This window comes from Pollachius pollachius, assembly GCF_949987615.1.
Source record: "Pollachius pollachius genome assembly, chromosome: 12".
In the NCBI taxonomy this organism is placed as follows: domain Eukaryota; kingdom Metazoa; phylum Chordata; class Actinopteri; order Gadiformes; family Gadidae; genus Pollachius; species Pollachius pollachius.
The window spans coordinates 16,005,317-16,029,057 of NC_136945.1; the positions used below are offsets into that span (position 1 = coordinate 16,005,317).

A 23,741-nucleotide genomic window follows, 5' to 3' on the forward strand; every position below is an offset into this window, starting at 1 on the left:
TTGTCTCGTCATAAATTATCTTCTGGATTGGATGCTTCGCAGCATTCTGTCTTAAATCGTCTCATTTTGTTTACAAATACGCACACCTTATTTTTCCCAAAAAGACAACAAACTGCGGATGATTTGTAGGTTTGTAGACGTTTAACATTTAATATGGGAGGCCATAATTACGTCAAAATCACTACTTTTAACTGTCGTTTGCATTTACTATTTTTAGGAACGGCAGAGAGATAATATATAAGTTGAAGCCTGAAACTATTGGTGTAGAAACCAGTAATGTGATGCCAGCACAATAGTAGGGGTGGAAGAAATGCTGTAGCCAGCAAAATATCCATTACCTACCCCTCCAACAAGGATAGTGCATGCTCATTTTCCAGAGTCTGGGACAAATCAGAAGACAGTTATATAATTCTGTGATGGAGGTCTGTTATTGCTGCTTCCCAACAATTAGATGCACAATAATACAATTGATCGGACGGAATCTCATTTGGTTCCTGGCTTGGCATGACGGTCTCTCTTATTGATCTGCTGGAGAACATGAGATAATTTGCCTTAGGACTGCTGTGTAGTGGGAAGTGGAGGTGAGGAATGAACCAGAGAGAACAGCATGTCTCATATATACCAGACACACCTCAGAAGGACAGAGTTTTGACGCTGTGCAGCGAGTCCTTTTTACACGACACGTCCCTCAACTATACTGCCATCCTCACCTCTGCTTTCTGTATTTTGTATTCATAGAAAACAGATTTAGCAGAATAATTAATTAACTACTTTTTTTTTTCTTCGAGTTTTGGCTTAGAATTTAATCTGTTGAATAAAAATGAATCATAATAATTCATGCGGGTAGGCCAGCGACTATGTGAGCGTTGCGTGCTTGTAGAAGGTAGTCTACCTGAAGGTGGGCGTGCGCGCCCGTTGAATGTGCGTGCCTGTATAAGGTAAGACTGGTTAAGGTCAGCGTCGCGTGGCTGTATCTGTCGAAGGTCAGCGTCGCGTACCCGTTGAAGGTAGGCTACGAGAAGGTTCGTCGCGCGCACAGTGGAAGGTCGGCCAGTGCGACCTGTCGACGTGCCCTAGAGGGACCTGGAGGAGCGTTCTTTCAGCTAGTCGTTTTTTGGAGAGGAGGCAGATGGCTCGCATTAAAAGCAATGGGCCCTTGTGAATGTTCCCGCCAGCCCTGTAGAAAACAACATAATTAAATGAGAAATTTAATCAGATTCCTCAAATTAAATGTCCACCTGTACGGGTCCTCGACAAACCCACTGAACTATACGTTTACCAAAACTCTCCTCCATTAAGCATGCGTCACTGCGGATTTAGAATTCCCTGATCAATACACTCGCTGCTGATTATATTCCAGGTGATGATTACTGTTAAAGTATTCCATTCACAGTTCCACCAGTGGCGCTAAGGACCCCTCACACCGTGGCCACAGGAGGGCCATACAATATCTACGGTAGGAAGTGGAAAGAAAAGTAATTTAAACCGGTCTAAAACAGAATACACGGTCGAAAACAAATTTAAAAAAGAAAGAAAGAAAGAAAAACAGGAATATATTATTGTCAGTGTAAACAATACATGTAATAGAGCCAATGTTTTATAACTACATTGGATACACATACAAAATAAACCTTTTAATGGTTGTAGGACTTGCTTCTTTTGATGTAGGCCTACATCAATCCATCCTCAATAGATTTGATTGTGTTTTTTAACATAGAAATAATTGATCCTTCGTCTACATCTATCAGCCATTCGCCACACAGATGCCCCTCGCTTTCAGCAAATCAAGACTCAGATCCCCTCCCTGCTCTGCTCCCGCCCCATGCGGGCTGGCTCGCAGCAGTGTGCTCCAGTCAGTCGCGTGAAGAGCAGGGACCAGGAATCCTCGCACGCCTGACCGCTAGCCTACTTCCTGGAGGAGGATGGAACCTTTTTTTAAATTAGCCTTCGTGCGCTAATTCCCTTCTTTTCGCTACGATAACGCCTTGGATAATCAAGAAATAACGGTCACGTGTACTAATTATAATCGGAGCACTTTTTTTCTCTCTCTCCTCCTGACTTGCACACACATTGATCGCCCCGGGTTGACTCTTTATACCGACTTGGGGAATGTCGCGATCCAAAAGCCTCACGCATGCATGGTCGTCCCAAAGTGATAGTGAACTGTTTTTGCACGTTCGCAGCCTTTGTATAATCCTCGAAGAAGCAGATGCATCGGCTCGGCATCGGGGCGAATAATTTAGCGTTTTAGCGGCGAGTCTCGCAAGCAGCGCAAGGCTACTTCGGTGTTGTTGTTACATCCAGCCGTTTATTCGTGAAGTTATTCTTCTGCATTTTTTTTTATCTATTGCGTTCAAGTGTATGCTTTTTATAAACCTCGAAAACTTTGTCACCCGTTGCCTTCTTGTTGCTTCGATGAGTAATCTAACATGCGGAGAATTCGGGAACCAAGTTACTGGTGGATCTTATCCTTCACGTTTTTAACCCTGTCCAAACACACGGAATGTCACCCTGGTAAGTATCTGCAACTTTGATCGTAATGCATCTGAAAAACTCTATTATTAGTAGATGGATGTTATGCGTTTTGACCGAGGGCATGTCCAGAGCCGTAGTCTGTAACGTTGTTTAAAGTAGCCCACTACTTCACTAGTAATATCATTGGGTTTCCATTGGGTTAAGGCCACGGGGCTTCATCTCACACAGGGTCCACTATTGTCTCCGAGACGATCGCATTGAACATTACACCGACAGCCGACACGTTACATGATAACGCAATGGCCCCGACCATCGTCTTCATGTTAACACAGAATTCGAGTTACTTGCTTAAAAGTCTCTGATTACAAGCATTCCATAGGCTATACGGCGTTGTCAGTTGTCCTATAGCCACCGATATTTAACCTGGGCTTTATCCAGTTATGTTCTGGAGGAATCTAGAGCTTTCGTAGAGTAATTCACGTTTCATTTCGTTTTTATATCCAAGGAGTTCTCGGTGTTTTCTTGATGTCATGCGGCGAGGTTACAAACTACGGTCGGCCGTCATAGGACGAAAGCGCTGTTGGATCATGTTAGGGATGGCAATGTAAGAGAAGTGGTCTCGATATTAATTCACCAAATCCCCATCACTCCGAGTCCCTTTTATTGGATTCGTAAACCGTCCGGAATACATTTAGTCCTGCATATCATTTCACATTGTTTGTTGTCCTTGGAACATCTATGAGGGGGCCATGTTCGAAATGTGATTTGAGATCCGACGAAACAATAAGTTGTATCATGCCCGCACTTTGGACGGAACCAAATTTTGTATTATTTTTTTGTTGAATTGTAAGTGTTAAAAAAAACGATTCAAATCCATCAACCGTCACTACTCCACAATATGTAGACCCTATAGAGTATTATACATACAATGTTGTGCTCCTGGCAGTGACTACTTATCGTAGGTTTTCAATCCGAGTGTATACCATTTGAAAGAGATATCTTAAACTCTCTTCCACATACACACACATTTAAATGAAAAAACAGCTATTTAAATATGAACACAATTCTCTCACTAGATGAATATTCTTCCATAATCAACTACTACTAATACTTTCTACCACAACAATAACTAAAATGTACTACCTTACAATATAAACAACCTAAATTTGCTATTCATACTTTTTAAATTATTAGACTTTAACCAAGAAGCCCCTAGCAACTACCTATAAACCACCTAGACAACCATAGCAACCCTAGAACAGCCCAGCCACCACCAAGAAGACCCAAGCCCCCACCTAGAACACCATAGCAACTACATAGAACACCTTAGAAACCAACTAGAACAAATGAGAGACCATCTAGAACACAGTAGAGACCATCTAGAACACATTAGGGTCCACCTAGAACACCATAGAGAACCCCATCTAGAACCACCTAGCAACCACATAGAACCACCCAGTAACCATCCAGATCACCCTAGCAATCACCCATAATACCCTAGCAACCATCGAGTGCACCCTAGCAACCACATAGAACACATTAGAAACCACCCTAGAACAGCAAAGAGAACCCCATCCGGATCAACCTAGCAACCACCTACAACACCCTAACAACCACCCAAAACTCTCCAGCAACCCTACAGAACACCCTGGCATAGAATATCCTACAACCAGAAAGTACACCTTAGCAACCACCCATCACACCCTAGCAACCACCTATCACATCCTAGGAACCACCTATCACATCCTAGAAACCTTGCAGAACACTATCAACTGTGCAGAACACCCTGGCAGCAACCATACAACAACACGTCACCCTACTGTAGATATTCAATATACCAGCTACTCAAACTACTTGTTCTAGCTCATTGTACTTTTTTGTGATAGGCCTATTATTATTCTATTTTTCATCCAACAACGCATGATTGCTATTCCAATATGATATTTATTTTCCTTTCAAAATCAGCCTCTCATCTCAACAGCAGCGTGTCATACGATATTAGTTTATTTTTGTTAAATCAAATTAGATGTCTTTGTATTTCTTTTTAATTTCATGAATCCTGCATGCACCTGTCACTTACCCCTCATATCATCAGAGTCGTTGCTTTAGCTGGGAAGATGAGGGCAGAGTCATGTGGTGTGGGCTGATTTGAGCATTAAATCCGGGGGGATGCAGTGTTTCATCGTTTTTTTTTGCTAACCAGTGGCATTTGATATTGTGATTAAGCGGTATGTGTGTTTAACCTAATCAGGACCATTATTCATTAGTCCAAGTGTGTGTGTGTGTGTGTGTGTGTGTGTGTGTGTGTGTGTGTGTGTGTGTGTGTGTGTGTGTGTGTGTGTGTGTGTGTGTGTGTGTGTGTGTGTGTGTGTGTTCCTCAATTGAATCCGCTAAAGCCTCTGAGGCAGAGATGCTGTGATCCAGAGTCTCGCTAGCATTTTAATCATTCACAGTGACTCACCGCTTCTTCAAACCACCACAGCCCAGTGATGTAGCCCAGAATATCCCCCTATGTTGGAGAGATGGAGTCCTGTTTTAGATAGTCGATGCAGGGGAACACATGCTTCAGAAGGCCCTGTTCTTCAACCCCCCCCCCCCCCCCCCCCTCGGAAAATAGTGAATAATGAGCAATCAATTATGCACATTGCTGAGGGGCGCGAGGGAAGGGGAGTTGGGGTCGCACAGCTTAACTCAAGGACTTGACCGTGTCAATAGATGTCCAGCGTCCTTCCATCACCTTGTGCTTTTCCCCTCAGATGCCCTCTCTGGCGTCTGTGCGATAGAGAGTGGCGTTTGCTTTACTTGCCTCTGTCTGAACTGTCACTCAGACAGCACCGGCCTGTAGGGCAAAGCACAACAAAAACCCTCAGGCTCTGTTTCCCCCCCACCCTCTCACTCTTTTGCATTTGTTATGACGAGCCGACCAAACCTTTTATTTAGCACGCATTGTTTTTTGTACTTTTTGAGGGGCGGGGGGAGGGGGTTTACACCCAGCGCAATTGTTCATTCTGAGATATGATAAACAATTTAAAAGCGAGACTATAGCCTGTAGGCATGAGAGTAGTTTTTTTCCTTCTCCCTGCCTCAAGTTGCTATAGCAATCGCAATGGGTGGCGCCTGCAGGGTTTGGTTCAGACCCTACGGTAATAAATTGGAATAATAAACATCAGATCTAATCACCCAGCAGAATACAATGAAAAGGATGAGTTGCATCCATTTCCTTTTGTGTCAACATTAAGCCATTAGTATGTTGATTTATGTCTGTATCGTGTCGTACCGGCGCGGACGTTATACCCCTCACATGACCAGTCAGCCACTGGATCTGCATAAACACATGCAAACACAGCCTCGCGCAGTGCAAGGGTCATCCCGATTCGCCCATTGTCACATTTTGGAGAGATTATTGGCTTTTAGAAATTGCCACACAAACATTTGTATTAACTGGAAGCGATAATAACTGACTAAAATGTTTATTTGCTTGGCTTAGTCCTTGAATAAAACGGGAAGATTGTTGCACAATGCAAACACTTTGTATGTATTTTTTATTTTTATGAAATGTAGTTGTTTTGAAATGCGACAGAGATATATAATCATGTTTTCTTTAACCATTCAGGAAATGATGTAGCAACTTTTTAAAATAAATTTCCCTCTTTTCAAATTTTGTGTGAGATGGTTCAACAATTTATTAATTAATTTAGATTGCGTATGAAGATGAGAGTTAGTGGAGTTGTAATGTCTCTTGAATCATCACCTGGTGTATGTTAAAAGGGTTGGGGAGGAAGTTCAAGCAACAAAATGTGAGCTGATTTAAATAGACCATTCTGTTGAGGAAGGGCTGGGTCTTCCAATAACACAATTCTCTTTTGTTTGGGATTCCTTTTTGGACTTCCTGGACAGGGATTATTCCCAGTTCTGAACTAAAATGGCCCTTTAAACCAGATTTAATTAGCATGTGCTTTCATGGAGGTGATTTGAAATAATCCTAGATATATAAAGGACTTCATTTAGTTACCACACACATTTACAGGATGCATTTTCAAAGAGGCAGGTTTAACTTTAACAGGGGGAAGAATTTCATTTTAGTGGAGGCTTGAGACCTGGATTAATAAAATCAGTTTTATTTTTCAACCTCTAACATCCTCACCACCTCTCTTTCAGTTTTTTCTCTTCATGCCGTAGGTCTTTGTTACTTTAAGTTACGCTGCCTTGTAAAATGCAGGCTATTTACAAGAGGGAGGTTATTCATGTGTAGCAATTGTTTTTTTTCTCTCAACCCCATATCTGGACTAAATAACCTTCATTTTGAGTTTCTCCTTGTGGTGTTTTAGCTCTCGATTATCCATTTAACTCCATGGCAAACTTCTTCATGCATGGTTGGCTTCTTTCTTTGGACCTTGATGTCCTGTAGTGACACCGACTTCCTCAGTGCCCTAAGCTTGTGTCAATAGTAGTTTGTTCTCTCGTGGCCCTTCCAGCCCAGTCAAACTGCTCCAGCGGCTAGCCTCAAGGAAAACATGGAGGTATTTTTTAAAGAAATTACAGAATGATCAGGGCAGCGCTGAATAGAAAATGTGTTAAATGCTCGCGAATCAGACCATCTGAGGAGTCCAATAGTCAATATCTCAAGATGGCAGATGATGAATAGGTTTCGACCTTCTGTGTGGTTATGCAAGTCACTTTAATGAGGATGTTTTTGTATTTTTGGTTAAAAAGATGTTGCCACCTATTTATTGTCTGTTTCTTTTTTCTCCATCGCCTAACTTGAACTACGAAGGGCAAGTGTGACATCATGTTCTCTGAATAATTCAAATTCCTACAAAGTCAGTTGGGGTGGCAGACACGTACGTTGACAGTGATGAAGAACTATTCTGGATTAAGACTACAATTTAATTTAGTCCCTGGATAGGGAAGAAGCCCTTTGCGTTGACCTGTTGAGACTTCAAGCATATCAAAAACAAATTAGGCTTTCACTGGCAAACTTGATAAAGGCCACTATTTTTAAATATCTTCCCAAAATACTTTCTGTCTACCTTTTTGTGGAGGTTTTATGTGATTTAAAAAAAGAAAGTTGGCCTGTTGTGTGATGCGTGCAAACAATATATTTATAGTGTGCAATACTTATTGATTTAAAAAGCATAGAGACCGGCCGTAGGTCTTTTTGCTTGTTTCAGTTGTAGCCGATTCTTTTCACAGGCATTATGAAACCATGATCTAACAATAGAATGGACTGGACTTTAACAGTCTGAATGCTGCAATTATCTCAAATGATTAGCTGTCAAGGCTTATGCATGTAAAAAAAACTTTTCTCCAAGGCAACTTTCCTTGGAGTGTCCTTTTTGTCAGTGTCCAGCCACACTTAAGAAGTGTGCTTCTTTAGTGTCTTCACAATAGAAGAGTCTCCGGACTACTGACATCTCAAGCAGCCTGTTTTTATTAGGTTGCCCATCCAGGTTTTTTTTCTGACAATGTGCATGCATTTTCTTGTACTGGAGCCATTCTATACTTAATTTCCATTAGCTCTTAAAAAGTATTGATCAATTGGGCAAAATGAATCCCACAGGCAGTGTCGCCTCAGTTTCAAGCGACATTGAGCTGAGATTCGTGTTTCCTTTTGGCCCGGCATCATGGAATGTTAAGACAATATTAAGTGCCTAGTGTTCTGTAAACCTGCAGATCGGCCCTTCTTTATAATCCTTTGTGAGGACTGAATCGGCCACACGCTGTTACCTCGGCAGTTAGTTTGATGCTCATTGACTTAAACCCCCTTTCTCTACCCCTTTGTAAAATAATAACCAAGAGATTGTAAACACCTTTATACTCTGACCTTTACAACAATATGAAAGATATTTCTTACGTATTTTGCTGTATCCTCATGTTTTACAAAGCCAACCCTTTCTCTTTTAAAGGGGGACGAATAGGGCTATAAGCATCATTGGAACACACTGTTTAATTTGTCACTGTGTGACCAAGTGAATGCCGCAATCTGTCTCATTGTAACGAATGACAATGGCTGCAATTGTGAATTTGCGTCCTAGTTAATTTCTGGGAAGTCTCTAATGCAGCAGATGTGCTGAGTTGGATAGTTTTGGAGGAGGAACGAGGGTTTTACAGCCCGGCCCTATCGATCCTGTTGACACGCTCCCCTTCGGGTAATGCAAATGTTTCTTTACCTCAACACAAACATTCAAGGCCTCCTGGTAGCCCTACCCCAATTATCTAGAGATTTGAATACCACGGCCTTTTGCTTTTGACATTTTCATATTTCAGAACGGAGTCAGTTTTCTTTGTTACGCCTCAACACAGACAGCTTTCATGTTTAATAAACAGTGCAAGTGTTTTGCAAAAACGAGGAGTCAACAACTGAATTTGATGCAAACTCGTTGGGGCGGAAAAAAAAAAAAGCGGTGCGCACGACTCTCGATAATAAACCGTCACTGTCAAACGTGGTCGGGTTAGCGCTGGTTGATTACACGGGGGCGGTTGGTGTTATTGTCAATGCTAGGCTACTCAACCTCTCCTGGCACGCGTGTGTTTATCCCAGCCGTGCAGACCTCTCTCCAGGTAACCGGAGATCACCCAGGGATTTCAGGACGCATCTGGCCCCCGGTAAACAACACCCCAGAGACACTAGTGGAGGCTGGCAGCCATCTTCTCTCCCCATCCGTTTATCTGTATTTTAAAATGTTTACGTCTATGCCACAGTCTCTATTGAAACGTAGATCTATTCCGATGTGTAGTTCCTATGAAATTGGGGCAGGGGACACGTTATGTACTGTAAAGTATATATTTGTGGTGAAGGGGAAAGTATTTAATCAGTAGAAATAGAGTTGAGTGATATTAACAATTGCGTGTGATATTATGGGATAACAGGGTCCGTTTACCTGCAGCATTCAGGAGACATTAATGGAAGTGGTGCATGACGAAGCAGGTGGAGGTGTGTCCGTGCTTCATTTCACCCGGCGAGGACATTCTAATAATACGTCCAGAAATGCACTCTTCATAAATGCATCCTCCAACATTGGGGGGAAAGAGGCAACATGGGCGAACTCCATCCAAAACGTTGCGATAGAGAGGCTGATCTCATATTGCACTATTGATTTTTAAAGGGACATATGGCATAGCTCTAGGTACTAACAAGATTGTCCTGTCCACATTAGTGTAACCGATAAATTATAGGACTTGGATCAATTCAGAGCCCTGCGCGGTGCATTTAGTACAGCATACAATTCAGACCACTCTGCAATGAAGTGCACTGTTGATTTTATTTTTTTAGGGCGATGAAGAAATGCTTCTTAAAGTCAAGGCGCTGTGACCGGCTTCTCTTTGAATAAGAGGGTCCAGAATCATGGGCTATAAGTGGCCAAAGGGGATGACATTGACCTTAGGTACAAAGGTAGGCCCAATTAAAGTGCATTGCTATGCAGGTGTTGGTGGGTGTTTTTGCTCTTTCTCTGTTTAATGGAGGATACACGAGTGTGTCTCTGAGAAAACGTATGTGTTTTGCATTCCTTTTGACCGGCCGAGACAAAAATCCAGTTTGCTGGGTGTCTGAGATCCCATACGGATACCCCTTCCATTGAAGTCCGGCGCACATCCTTTCATGTCGAGTGGAATGTACAGATTTGTGTATATTCTTAGCCATTATTTTCCACAGGGAGGAAGTGACATGTGTTCCGTAGGCCGTTTCCGTGTTCTTTCATGTACTTTGCATTCAGCTCGAGAACATATGCAGGGGGGAAAAAAAATAAATAAAAGCAACACCTCCAGATCCTTTTGTTCATGCAGCACATTTCTGAAATACTTAAATACTGCATTGATCAAGGACATTATGAACAGAACATCAGCCCACAGCTTGATTTGAGCCGATGTCACTAATCGTGTATGTTATTGTTCACCAAACACGGTGGGACAGTTTTTGACGCAAATATTTTATGAAAGATAATCACTTTGTATGCCAAACTTGGCTTTAACAGTACTATTATGGTTTTCTATGAGTGTATTTAATACTACAGCCTAGTTATAAGCAACGCATATGGAAAATGTGTCTACTTGCTGCTTGTTCGGAGGACTGGCCAGCATTTGGTAATTTTGTATCTTCCATCTATATGATCCATATTTATAAAGCCTAATGGTGAAATAACACTTTTGGAGTTTCTTTTTTGTATAGTGCCATTATTAATGTATATCTTTGGAATCTACCCAGAACATTTGATTACAAAGCATGTCAGCAAGATTGTTTTTGTCATTAGTGCTTCAACACTCTATTTAAATAGCCAAAAGACTAGCAAGTCACGTAGACTAGAATGCTGGTAAAGGAACACATAGCATGTTGTATTTATAGAAGGTCGATAACATGAAAGAGAAGTCCTTTTCAGGTGTGCCACTGATTAGAGCTGTATTCATTTCATTGTACACATAGGATGATTTATGTTAAATTGAATGACAAACCAAGGTCAATTTAAATGCTAAATAGGGCGTCAGTTTGCTATGACAGTATTATAATTCATATTGAAATAGCAAGCATGTTTTAAAATCAAAGGCAATAAAACAGGAAATTAAACAGATTATTTAAAAATAGCTATAAAGTACATTTCAGAATACACTTTTGCAGGGCCATTTCTATCTAAATGGTAATTTAGAGACAGAGTAATTCACTGTAAACGTATGCCTGGATCAATACAACTTGTTTGTTAATCAAGTTTTTCGTTTTCTGACTATCACAAAACAATTGTACATGGATGGAATCATTAAAAGTAGTTTCCTTTCAGATAATTAGTGTTCAGAAATATATGCAGACTATATATGGTTGACAATTGTATTCTGTAACAAATAGAATATGCCACAAAAGTAGGGCTTCGTTTCTCTTCAAGGTTTTATTTAGTATTGCCATGTTATGCCTTGAAGTATTGATTAGGCGCTGACATCAAAGAGTAGCTAAAGAGGAAGAGAGGCCAGCCGAGTGCTTGTATGGCCTCTAGCAGGGTTGAAGAAGTGGTTTTGCAGTCCCAGTTTAGTGGTAGTATTTATGGTTGGCTTGGAGTCATTTGGCCAATGAGCTGCAGGATTGCTTTTCATCATTGGTAGGCAGATATAGCGCACTCTTCTTTTTTTCTTCAGCGATCCGACTGGATTGGACATATGTTAATGCTCTCACATTCTGTAGCAGTTGTGGAATTGACAGTCGGAATAGGCAAAATGTATTATCATAGAATATCCATATATTTTTTGCGTGGATGAGCGTTATTGAGGAATGGAGTAGTCTCCGTTCCATGCCTTGAACAGAGTTTAAAATACACCATGCTAATCCTCCCAGTTCATAAGAAATACAATAATATTATGAAGAGGTATAATGTGAATTTTTTATTTCTTATACCCAGAGGCAACCGAATGTATTTGGGAATCAATAACAGGACAATTTTCAAATTTGAGTTCTCTATCTCTCGCTCTCTCTGTCTCTCTCTCTGTCTCTCTCTCTGTCTCTGACTCTGACTCTCTCTCTAAACAACACAATCTCCAGACGAGGGAGAACACACACACATCCTTTGGTTTGGTCAGGTTATTATATCACCATTATTTGCACTGCACAAAAGACTACATTGTATAATATAGACATTTTCTAACTGAATGAAAAAGAAAATACTAATATCACATATCATTTGTTGTGCGATATGTTTGGGTTGTAAATAAACAACATCTTATTCGCCATGTGTGCTAACTAATTAATAAACGGTAGCATCAATTTATTAAAAGATCACTAGTTGCAATGCTAATTCTAAAAAAGTTAGTTTTCTGAACGTTTACTGGTTTGTCTGGTAGGAGTGATAAACTCAGCAGCACACACATTCATTTTAATGAATCTTTTAAACATTGCATTTACATTATAAAATTGCAGTTATTTCAAATGTTTTGATAAACCCTAAATACTTAAGAGAGGGAAACATTAGGTAACATATTGTTGCCACATTTCATGTGTACACATAAAGACATTGTTTTATGTTGACGACATCAGGCCACACAGATCTAATCCCTGATTGGTTGAGCAGGGAACGGACATCCTGCATAATTTGATTTTCAGCAGCCACGCGATAATAAAATGAATGAATCTGGTGAATTAAAAACGCCACATATTAGATAGATACTCCAACCACTTTTTGCATCTACATATATACTGATTTGCTCTACAGAAACAACAAATTTGCTCCCTTGTGTACACAAGGGACCAAAATAGTCCCCCAAAATGTGAGGTAGAGTTATAATTGCAGGCAGCTCGTCTAAAATCTGTGTGATGTCTCTGCATTTACAAAGTTAATTTGCAGACGGGCTGCATGTAGAATGGTAAATCTAACTATACAACACCACAAGTGGGCTAGGCTCACACTTTCCCTAAATTGAAAACGTGAGAGACTATTGGAAAAAAAGAAGCTGTCATGTTACGTCCCATGCTTGGTATTGTCTTGGAGGAGTTAAGGCTTAGGCGCAGCTCTTATCAAGGAACATTTATATGAAGGATTTCTGTTAATGATTTATGAGAGCGTAAATTGTTTCAGCACTTGACAGAACCTAATTTCACTGTAATGTGGCTGAATCTCACCGCCCCAAAGCCGCTAAAGTCCTCGCTGCTGAAACTGCTTATTTGCTTTTAGCTGTGTATGCCTAAACATCTCCATTGGGGATTTGAGTCTGATTTATTTATTTATTTATTTATTCGTAGGTTCATGTTTTATCCCTCAGGCTTCACTACCTCGTACCTCATCTTTGGCTGATCTTGGCAGTTTTTCTGTTCCCTAGCTTGATGTCTGACTCGCAGAGCCCTGGCACATTTCACCCCAACCACCTCTTTCCTGGGAAAACACACACACACACACACGCGCACGCACATTTGCACACACCTCCACATGCCAAAGGGTTTATGCCTTCAATTGAACTTAAGTTGTGGCCCACTTCGAAATGCATTAAAATTCAATTTGTTTATAGCATTCATCTTGTTTGTCTGGCAGTGTAGAATATGGTCAGGTACAGCTGACCATATTGGTAACTTGGTGTGTAAATATTGTCCAATCATATTCTTGTTCATTCTTTTGTTCATATGTAGCTTAAATCATGTTTATTTATGTATTTTATGCACTAACCTCACCAATTTCCTGTCCTTCTTTGTGCAATTATCCGGGACAAAAGTAAAATTATTCTGATTCTGACACATCTGCTAAACAAGTGCTAAAAGTTCATTCCAATCAGAGGCTGCTGTTGCTGTCCCTCTTCAGCTGTATCCATTGTTGGCTGTCTTCTGATGACGTTCAGCTTCCACACTGGAACGAGTTCATTCGTATTGTACAGATCAATGGGACTGTGCAGTCATTCACAGTATTCTAATTGCTTCGGAATTGAATGGAAACGTGATCAATTTTGAAGGGTTCAGTTGAGGTTTTTACTCTGTTTATTTTTTGGTATTCCTTCAAGACAGTTTAAGATGAAGTCTTGGAGAAGTGCAGTCTCCATGGCATAGAGGCTTGCAATAAGGAAAAAAAACAAAAAATATGCTAGCTCGCTACCTTGCAGGGGAAGATTGATTGGCCTATTGATTACCAATAATTGTTTTGCTCATCTCTTTCTCGAATTATTTTAAGCATTTAATGAAGGCCATTTTTTTTAAAGAGCCTAATTTTACCGTCCGGGGTAATGACATGTCTGGGATATATATCCTACAGTTAAACGAGATCATGTAAGTAATAGAAAATCCGGGAAGGTTGTAATGGACACCATATGGCTAGCACCATCCAGGAATTGTGTCCCATCCATTTAAATCACAGAAGTGACATCGAAGGGCCACCCCAATCTCTCTACATTATCTCCCCGTATGCTGCCACTACAACTTTAGCCAGAGGTGTTATTTAACCCAGACATCCCCGCCAAACGGCTCAGGTAACCTTAAAACTCATGCGGTTGTCATGGATTGCTCTCCGGGGTGACATTGCTTGTTGTTTAGAAGAACGATGTTATGGAACTCTAAATAGTAGGCTCTAATGGAGCTGTTGATGACTCAGCCATTTCCCGAAGGGCACTGCAACCGGAAAAATTATTTAGTATCTCTAATTGCGGCGCACAAGGTGTTTATGATGCCAGTGAATATATTTACTGCCTTATTGTACTGTACTATGCTGCTAACTTTTCACACCGATGACTCGCACAGCCTCCATATTTTGAACGCGCCTGCATTCATGCATTTTCGCGCTCATTTGAACCGTGACTGATTAACCAACCAACTTGGTATTCCCATGCATTTTTATATATATATTCAAATTTGATGGAACAATTCTTTAATTTTTTATTTCTTCTCTTGTTGTCGGGTGAGACTCTCCTCCATCAACTTGAGTCTCTCTCTCTCTCTCTCCCCCCCCCTCTCCCTCTCTCTCCCTGCTGTCTGCGCTACCCCACCAGAGAGGCTGTGGCTTTAATCCCATGCCCACAGGGGATGGCTGACACGGATGAGTGTAAACTGTTGACATGGTGCTGTCTCCTCTGCTCTCTGATCAAAGGTGTAGCAGCCCTGCTGTTCCGCAACCTGCCTGCACACACGCATATGCGCACGCACACACAGACACACATCCACACCCCGTCACACACAAATAACCTCCAGCACCAGCAGAAAAGTGATTCCCCGCTAGCCTGTTTGCATTTCCTTTTTTGAGAGGGTTAATTAATATAGTGGGGAAAGGAAACTGGGGTCGAAGAAGTAGTTCTTTGTTTTTCTGGTGCCATCGATCCACTGACGGATGTGAGGGGGATGGAGGGGAGCTTGTGTCATACCCAACATGACCAGTGTGCCTCACTGACTTCACGTCAAGGGATCCCTTTGATGTGACCTGTCTTTGGCCACCATTTGTAGAGAGAACACAACACCAGGTTGCGGTGTCATTTGGAAGCATTCACACTATTTAACCTGGCCAGAAGGACCGTAGAGGCACAGCGAGAGCAAAAATAACTTTGATATTGAAACACACAGATATAGGGCCAAGGGGCTAGCTTTGCTTTGATGGGATGCACAAATAACCGTGACAATGTTTTTCGTCATGTATCATTTGCTTGATAAATCGAGGAACCTGTGGCACGCGTCCCGTGCCTTCTTCTGACGTCTCTTTTTATGTGGGGGAGGAAGCGGCTGGTAAACGAGGCCCAATGCATTGTGCCCCGCTTCTTATAGGCTCCCCAAGACTCCGCGCCATGGCTAATTAATCAGCCCATTATGATGCAACTATTGGTAACTTGTGTGTGTGTGTGTGTGTGTGTGTGCCTATTTGCATTTGCCCGATTTAAAACATAGTAGGAGTCTGTGCTCGCCTGTGCGTGTTCATTTGCAATCGCTTCATGAAAAGCAAACCGAGTGCTGTAGCTTATTCCCATTGGACTCCATGAATGAACCTGCCCCGCCGGCCCTCAGGAGAACGGGGCCCTTGGAGCCCAGGCGTGGATTCTGGCATCATGGTTAATGTGTGGATCACTCTATTGGAGCCCTTCAATAGACACGAGGAAACACTGCCCAGGCCTAAATGGGTCGCTTTAGATACAATTTCACCTACTCATGGCCTTGGACATATCTGGCATATCTATCATAAAATGGGATAGATTTGCAAACTGACCTTTACGTCAATGGCAGACTTGCAGGTGAGTTAGTGAGACTTGAATTGGATAGAGCATTTTGAAAAGGAAATGAGCCAATCCCTTTTAAGTGTACCGAGTGTGCAGTTCAATGTTAATGTTACTTCCTTTTTAACAGTTTTTTTTCAAAATTTCCGAACAAAACATTGAACACAGCAGAATTTAATATTTAAACCAGAGTTCTCTTTTGCAAAGAAAGGGGTATCATCTTTCAGCAATCTTACATTTTTGCTCGACATGCACCTTTCTTCCTAAATGTTTGAAAAATAGAAAATACATCTCCGTTGACACCTTCCCCGTCAATGGACATGCATCACCACTCCACTTGTTTCAGGGTAGAGCATGCAAAAAAAAAGACAACACAATCTCAGGACAAAAACAACCCGCAGGCATTTCAACAGGGAATGTTTGCAGACCCTTCCAGGCTTTATTTATTGACGGATTGATTTAGGACGTCACACACAAACGGATACGTTCAGCAACAAGTCGGTTAATCGCCAAAGCACGAAGACAAATGTGTAAATGTAGTGACATGATGCTAATTTGCCAAAGTCGTTGCCTCCTTCATGAAACAGTAAACCAGCTGTAGTCGATGGGCTATTGCAAGGCTTTGAATGCCAAGTGTGTTGTGAGCATTTGGAGAGGAGCTATACAATGCATTGTGTTCGGTCCAAACACCCAGTCGACAATGGGTCGAGCCGTTTCATGGAGCCGTTACTTGGCATATGCTTGAGAAGGAAAGGTGAAAGCAAAGGCATTGAATTTTTAGGACGTTGCCATCTTTCTCTTGCACAAAGCCGATATTATTGGAAGTCGTTTTGTCGACTCTGATGCTCCAAAAATCATTGAATTTGTTGACGTGATGCTCCAAAAATAGATTGATGTAATCTTATTATATAGTCTAATCAATGGATGCATGATGTCAGATGCATTTTTGTGTGGTGATTGTGAATGACTTCTTACTGATATTTAATAAATTGCTGATATCCTTAATAGAATTCTGGCTTAAAGGTTATCCACTTTTCAGTTAGACGCCTGGGGAGACAGTTTGATTGGTCGCTTCTCTCAGGAAATAGACTGACTGTAACTTATGTGTACATCTTCAACACAGCTTTGCTTCCCATAGTAATATATGAATGGGTAATCTATATTCATATTCTAATCCATATTGTCTTTTAGTCTCCGAAAATATTTGTATCAGATTTACACTTCTATAGATAATTTCGATAAGGTTTCAAATGGTGTATAAATACATGAAAACAAGAAAAAGGCTTTTAATACTTAACATACGATTTAAACAGAAGGGTTATCAACGTGTCCCATACCGATGGGTTAATACAAGATACAAGTCACGTCGTCATTTCCGTACACAACCTCGGAAAGAAATGGGCATTCGCAGCGGCAGCAGCAGCAGCTGCCGTAAAGGGCGTTGATTGATGGCAACTATGAGCGAGATGGAAGTAACACAGGGGCTGTAAAGGGGCTTCATTCTGTTCCGTCCAGACCACTGATAGCAATGATCATTAGTTCCCATTAGGTCATTATGTCAAACAATGTCAGCTGGGTTGGAAACACAGGGGGTAAGCCGGGGGGCTGGTATACCACCACCACCACATCATAACACTCGAACCCTCGTACTGTAGCTGCTGTGGTTACGCCAAGGCTCCGGAAATAACGGGGATTCACGGGCTGAAGGTCAGCAAACCCTCCTTTTGCGGAGTTCATCCTTGAGTAATTCCCCCCTCTAGTAGTGATGGCTGTAGCTCATTACTCAAATATAATTACACACGCTTCAGACTCTTTCGACGCCGTGCACATGCGTTACCTCGGGCCAGGGAAAGGGATGTTCCGCAATAATTGATGTTTATACTTGTTCCATTTTTCTTTCAGCCCACAACAGCGCTTTATTAATGTGTGTACCATACCATCATGTACCATCTCTGTGAGTAGTTTGCACTTCACACCGGAGGAATTATATCTTCTGATGGCGCCTGCACGAAGCACACCTGAGCCTTAATGCATTTTAAAAACAACAGCCCATCCACTGATCCCGCGAAGAAGCCCCAGAGTGCAGTGCGTGCGTATGGAACGTATGGTCCACTACCAGGGAAACAAAATGGGGATCAAAATAAACCATAATTGAGCTCCTGAACCTCATGCACGGGGTAGAGGGCTCTGCGGCAATCCTCCTCCACATTGCTCGTCGGATCTACCGATGGCATGGACGGAGGGCTTCCAGCTCCACATCCAAGTGATTAAATATTCAGTGGCGGGAACACGCAAGTTCGAAACCTGGGGCCCGGCACCATTCAAGTCTGGGGTCGAGGGGTCAGTGTTGCAATCTGGGAAATCTGTTCATAACGCTCACGTTTGAAATGAGAGAGTGTAACCATAGCCCCCCCCCCCCCCCCCCCCCCCCCATCTTGTGTACATCTCCTCTCGGTCCTAGCAGCTATAGGAATACGTGCTGTAACGTGTTTTAAACGAGTCTCCTCATACTTCTGTGTTTACCTCCCACAGTGGCACTGGACGGCCAGCCTTACCATGGTGGACTAGGAGATTACGAGCACGGGGACGTCAGGAGGGAGAGGAGGGTGGCCGGAGATGCCTATTGGGCCTATTCCAGTGAGTCCTTATTTACTCCCTAGTGTGATTCCTCTCTTACATGATCAGTTGCCGTTGTGTCAGCCTCACGTCTGTTCTTCCTCATCGCTCGCTGACCTTGCGGTCTCGCATTTTTCTTTCCTTTCATATTCTCCTCCTACTTGTTTGCTGTTGCCTTATAAAAGCTCTTTATTGCCACAAGGTTGGAGAAAATGGCTTTTGTGGTGCCTTTAAACGTGCGCGCGGTGCCTTTAAACATGCGCTTGTGCGTGTGTGTGTGCGTGTGTGTGTGTGTGTGTGTGTGTGTGCGCGTGAGTGTGGGAAATATCCAGGTCATTTCATGTGTTTTTGAAGTTTTCTCATGCCATGTTTTTTGTATACTTTGCAAAAATGTGTAGAAAAAGAAATGCATTTAAGTGGGGCAACTTATGTTTTTTTATCAACTTAGCCTAATGGAATGGCCTGTCCATGGCCAGTTTAGCTGGCTGACTCTCAAATAAAAGTGAAACCATCTTGAAGGTTGTTTCATTTCATCTAAATAATTGATTAAACTCTTCATTTAGGTAACATATTTCATAAAACAAAAGACAGGTTATCACTGAGGACATGCGTGACCTTGTCCGCTTCTCCTTCTTTTTGGTTTCCGTTTAGTTTCCCGTCATTGTTTGCTTGAATCACGAACACATCACCTTATATAAACGGCAGGGCTGTCACTGTGTAGGCGGGTCCTACGCTAGACCCTTTTCTCTTTGTAAGGATCTCCATGGGTGGCTCAAACGATGTTATAATGGTATTTCATAAATGAGTACAGTATATGCTAAAGATAACATCTTTTGTTTTATGTGCGTTGGGCGTTTTTCTCAATTTCACGTTAAATGCAGTTATCAGTTGCATCAAAACTCAGCGTTTAATATAACACAAGGGTAGGCAATTTATTTTCTAATCATTTTTGGTCGTATTTGTTGAAATTCTCTTTACATCCTGACAGCAATCAATGTATCCAATGCTCTGACAGAAAATGGGTGTCTGCTGCTCACAGGCCTGTAAAAACCTGCCTATCAATTAATTTGGCCCAAATGTTATGATTGGATAGCCTACTGTGCTTCCACCAGTACCTTCCTTGTGGGCCTCATTGTGCACGAACAGAGTCTTCCACAACATAGACATGTAAACATCGACGGCGCAGTGACCGTCTGATCTCGCCGCCATATTGGAGAGGCACAGACTGGCCTTTAAACCACTACAAGTAAACGGGGGAACTGGGGTTCTTCTGGATAAAAAGCACTAAAACACTAACATTCCTTAACCGATTTCAATGATTTAAAAAGATTAAAACATTTGGAATTATATGTATATATATATATATATATATATTTTTTTTTTATACATCAAAAAGTTTGTTTTAATGAATCGAAAATGGCTTCTTGAGAATGGTTAACATTAAAGTCCTTTTTAGCCAGAAAAAACACCACTATGTCTATGTTCCACAAGGCTAGGCAAACCTTAGGCTAAAGCTAGCGAGCTACTCATGCGTTTTGAAGGAGTAGCTTTGCCTTGGCCTGAAGGAAGGGATAGGACTTCTCGGTTTGATATTTAAGAAATCTATTTAACTCTCGCTGGTTCCTTCAAATTGCCTACCCTAGCTTTAATTCAATTTAAATATTTTCTAATTGAAAAGTGAAGTCTACATTATGTGGAGTTATTCTATTAGCCTTGTGATCACCAAGGACATCTTACTAGATTTTGGCTAATCACAATAACACAAACAATTAATTACATTGTCCTCAAAGGCCAACTTTTCTTGGCAAATATAATTTGTATTCATACAGGCCCTATTATGGTCAGTGTTTGAATGCCAAATAACTTTTCAAGCAGTTTCCATCCGACATTGTCCATCCAATTTGAAACTATAAAGTAAATTCCCTGCTCTACACTGATTAACACATCATATGCCAACATGTCAAGCACAGGCCCACATGTTTTAACACAATATCTCAGTGAAATGGTTTACCAAGAGACTCAAAGGGATTTCAGAACGAAGGAGTCAAAACCCAGATGGTTAACAGCACAGCAATGACACATCTTTTTTTGAAAGTTTGCTGAATATATCCGACCACGTAAGAATGTGTTGGCATTGAGCCATCATTTACAGAAAGAGGGAATATTCATTTCACATACTGTACAACCACACATCCAAAGTGAGAATATTGTCTGATGGTTATGTTTGTTCCTGTCTATTTCCTTCCTGACTTCATTATCATGTTTCTTTGTAATTGATTTCCATCTGACTCTGTTTAACGTCTGCGTGAGTTTTTCCGCAGACAGAGCGAGCGAGGGGAATCTAGGCTCGGGTGTAATAGTAGAGAAAAAAAAAAGAAAAGTGGTTCACGTTGCATTAGCATTTCTGTCGTTTTAATAACAACCAGTATTTTGAACTCTACACATTCTTAAGTTTTTTAAACGAGTGTCTCTTTAATGACATCCATCATTGTGTCAACTTTGTGCTGCCGCAGAGTCTTACTAATAGATCTGACAAAGACTTATTTTGGTTAAATGCTCACAGCCTCTTTTGTTTTACTTTGGTTTTAAGGCAGGGTTTTTATATTTTTGTAGACGGAAACAACAAAATAATGGGGAAGTCAATGTAATGGTTAAAAAAAGTGAATCATTGAGGTTATGACTCTGTGACTGTGGGCCCAGTTGGAAGGGTGGAGTTATAAAGTTCCAGTATTTACTCTGGAACTTCCTGGAAGTGTTTTGACTCCACATATAGGACGTTCTCTGCATTCAAGTACCAATATCACCCTGCCCTTTCCTCTAAGTCAGTTAAAAGTTATTTTTAAATTGCTTTTGTATGAACCTTTTGTTTAAATTCCATCGCACTGACAATAAAACACATTATAGTACGATGCAGAGGATATTTTGAACCTTAATACCAAATTTGCTATATTTTCACGTTTATTTGACAGGGACAATGCACAATATATAATTGAGCCAGATTATATCAACAAGGCTAATTATGCTTATGATCTCCAACTGTGTGTTACCTACTTTGAAAAGGGCCCATTCATGGAACACTGAAGAGGTCATCGATCCATAGTAAGCTGGCAGCTGGATGCTTGTGTCGGTTACCCTCACTAGAAAAGTCCAATGATAAAATGTAAAGTATATCACATCCATACACCTTCCAACTCAACTCCACCACTGCCAGACGGTACCGATGTGTTGATCCGTAGATGGGCGTGGCCTATTTAACGATCTTGCATCTTGCATTGCTGGGTCAACAACACAACGCGTCACCAGCCCCCGACGGGAGAGCAAGCTGCCTCTCTGCAACTGAAAATAGAAATGTGGAGGAAACGCAGAAATGTCCACTGCTTCAGGGCTGTAATTAGCATCCTCCAGTGTGAATGGGACACAGGCAAGCGTGCCCTAGCATCCAAACACTCTTTTTAACGGCTTTGTGTTTGGTTTTTGTTCCTTATAAATATTCTGAATTGAAATGCGCACGGCTGGATGTGCCTCGTGCTAGTTGGTTGGCTTCAGTTTAAGACTGCATGGCAAGGAGGAGAGCAGCATGGTCACCCCTGGCTATTAAAGGTTAACAAGAAGCACAGAGGAAGCCATTGTATTTTATTTTATGTCCTCTTAACGTTGGCGCTGCCAATCCATTTATATAAAAACCTTTTTGGTATTTTAATTTTTGGGCATTCTTTTGTAAAAATCACTTTCATTTTCTGGGAGGGAATAATTCCAAATGTCCCACTAAAACTTGTACACAGTCTTCTATGTGAAACACAAGGGAGAGAAGGCTGAGTGCCAAACGTAAGGGCGGTGTAGGGAGGCTTAGCTTTCTGTGTGCTCAGGTTATGAACTGCAAAGAAAGTTGCCCTGAAATCCGCAGTAATTTGATTTGATGTTATTTAAGGCAGTGTGTGTGTGTGTGTGTGTGTGTGTGTGTGTGTGTGTGTGTGTGTGTGTGTGTGTGTGTGTGGGGGCGTTTTTCATATGAGAGGTGATGTGTTACTCACCACTCCCACATTAACGGGGCTACGGATCATTTATCACCTTACCTTATCTCTGCAGGTTCTCGCTATACCTCTGCCGGCTTCCCTGCTATTCCTATCTTCGTGCCTCTATTCCTCTTCTTATTGTTGGCTTTTAGGCCAGTATTATCAGCACGTTTTTTCCTGCTTTTGATTGCTTTCTTGTAACAACATTTGGGAGTGCTGTACGTGTGGGCTTGGTGAAAATTCCCAAATGACGTTTCTCATTACAGTACGGCAATAACGGTCAATATTTGTTTCCGTTTCTTTTTTCTAATATAAATGACAAGACCTGTATATAACTTACACGCTTCGAAGCGGCCACTACACCGTTTGTTGTTTTGGTATTTTTGTTCTGAAACGGCCGTGGCACTTTTTCGCAGCAGATCATTTACATGAAGGCCAGGTTCAACAATAAAAGGCCATCAGGCATTACATGTTTCCCAGATTGGAATAAACCCCAGAAAATGTAGTCCATGTAATGATGTGTAGGCTGTCACGAAATACAAGATTTAAAGAAGTGAAAGAAAAGAAATCGCCTTTGAACAAAGGAACACACACACACACACACACACACACACACACACACACACACACACACACACACACACACACACACACACACACACACACACACACACACACACACACACACTAACAAGCACACACAAACTAACACACACACTAACAAGCACACACACACTATCATATATACATATCTAAACATTTGCCTGCAGCAATGACTAAACGCCTATGGCGATTATTTACTCCACATCGGACCGGAGGAAAAAATAATTCCAGTATTTTTCCTGCATCTGTAGTCACGTTCCTCCCCTCCGATGATGAGCGCTTACTATACCATCATCAATATCCGTTCAGTCTTGCTGATGGTGGTTTATCAACCTGCAGTTGTACCTGTGCTAATGGTCGGTAAAATTGAGAGGTGCAGAAACTAATTATTAA

At 41.5% G+C, this 23,741-nt stretch overlaps 1 protein-coding gene across 1 annotated transcript in view; it reads left to right on the forward strand.

Annotated features, from left to right (window-relative positions):
* Positions 1 to 1,885: 1,885 nt before the first annotated feature.
* Positions 1,886 to 23,741, forward strand: part of LOC307083803 (receptor-type tyrosine-protein phosphatase gamma-like) — a 93,303-nt gene continuing 71,447 nt past the window's right edge. The window contains exons 1-2 of the mRNA XM_079747791.1: positions 1,886 to 2,514; positions 18,649 to 18,753. Coding sequence (XP_079603917.1) covers positions 2,430 to 2,514; positions 18,649 to 18,753 — 190 coding nt within the window. The 5' untranslated portion in view covers positions 1,886 to 2,429. The remainder of the gene's footprint in view (positions 2,515 to 18,648; positions 18,754 to 23,741) is intronic.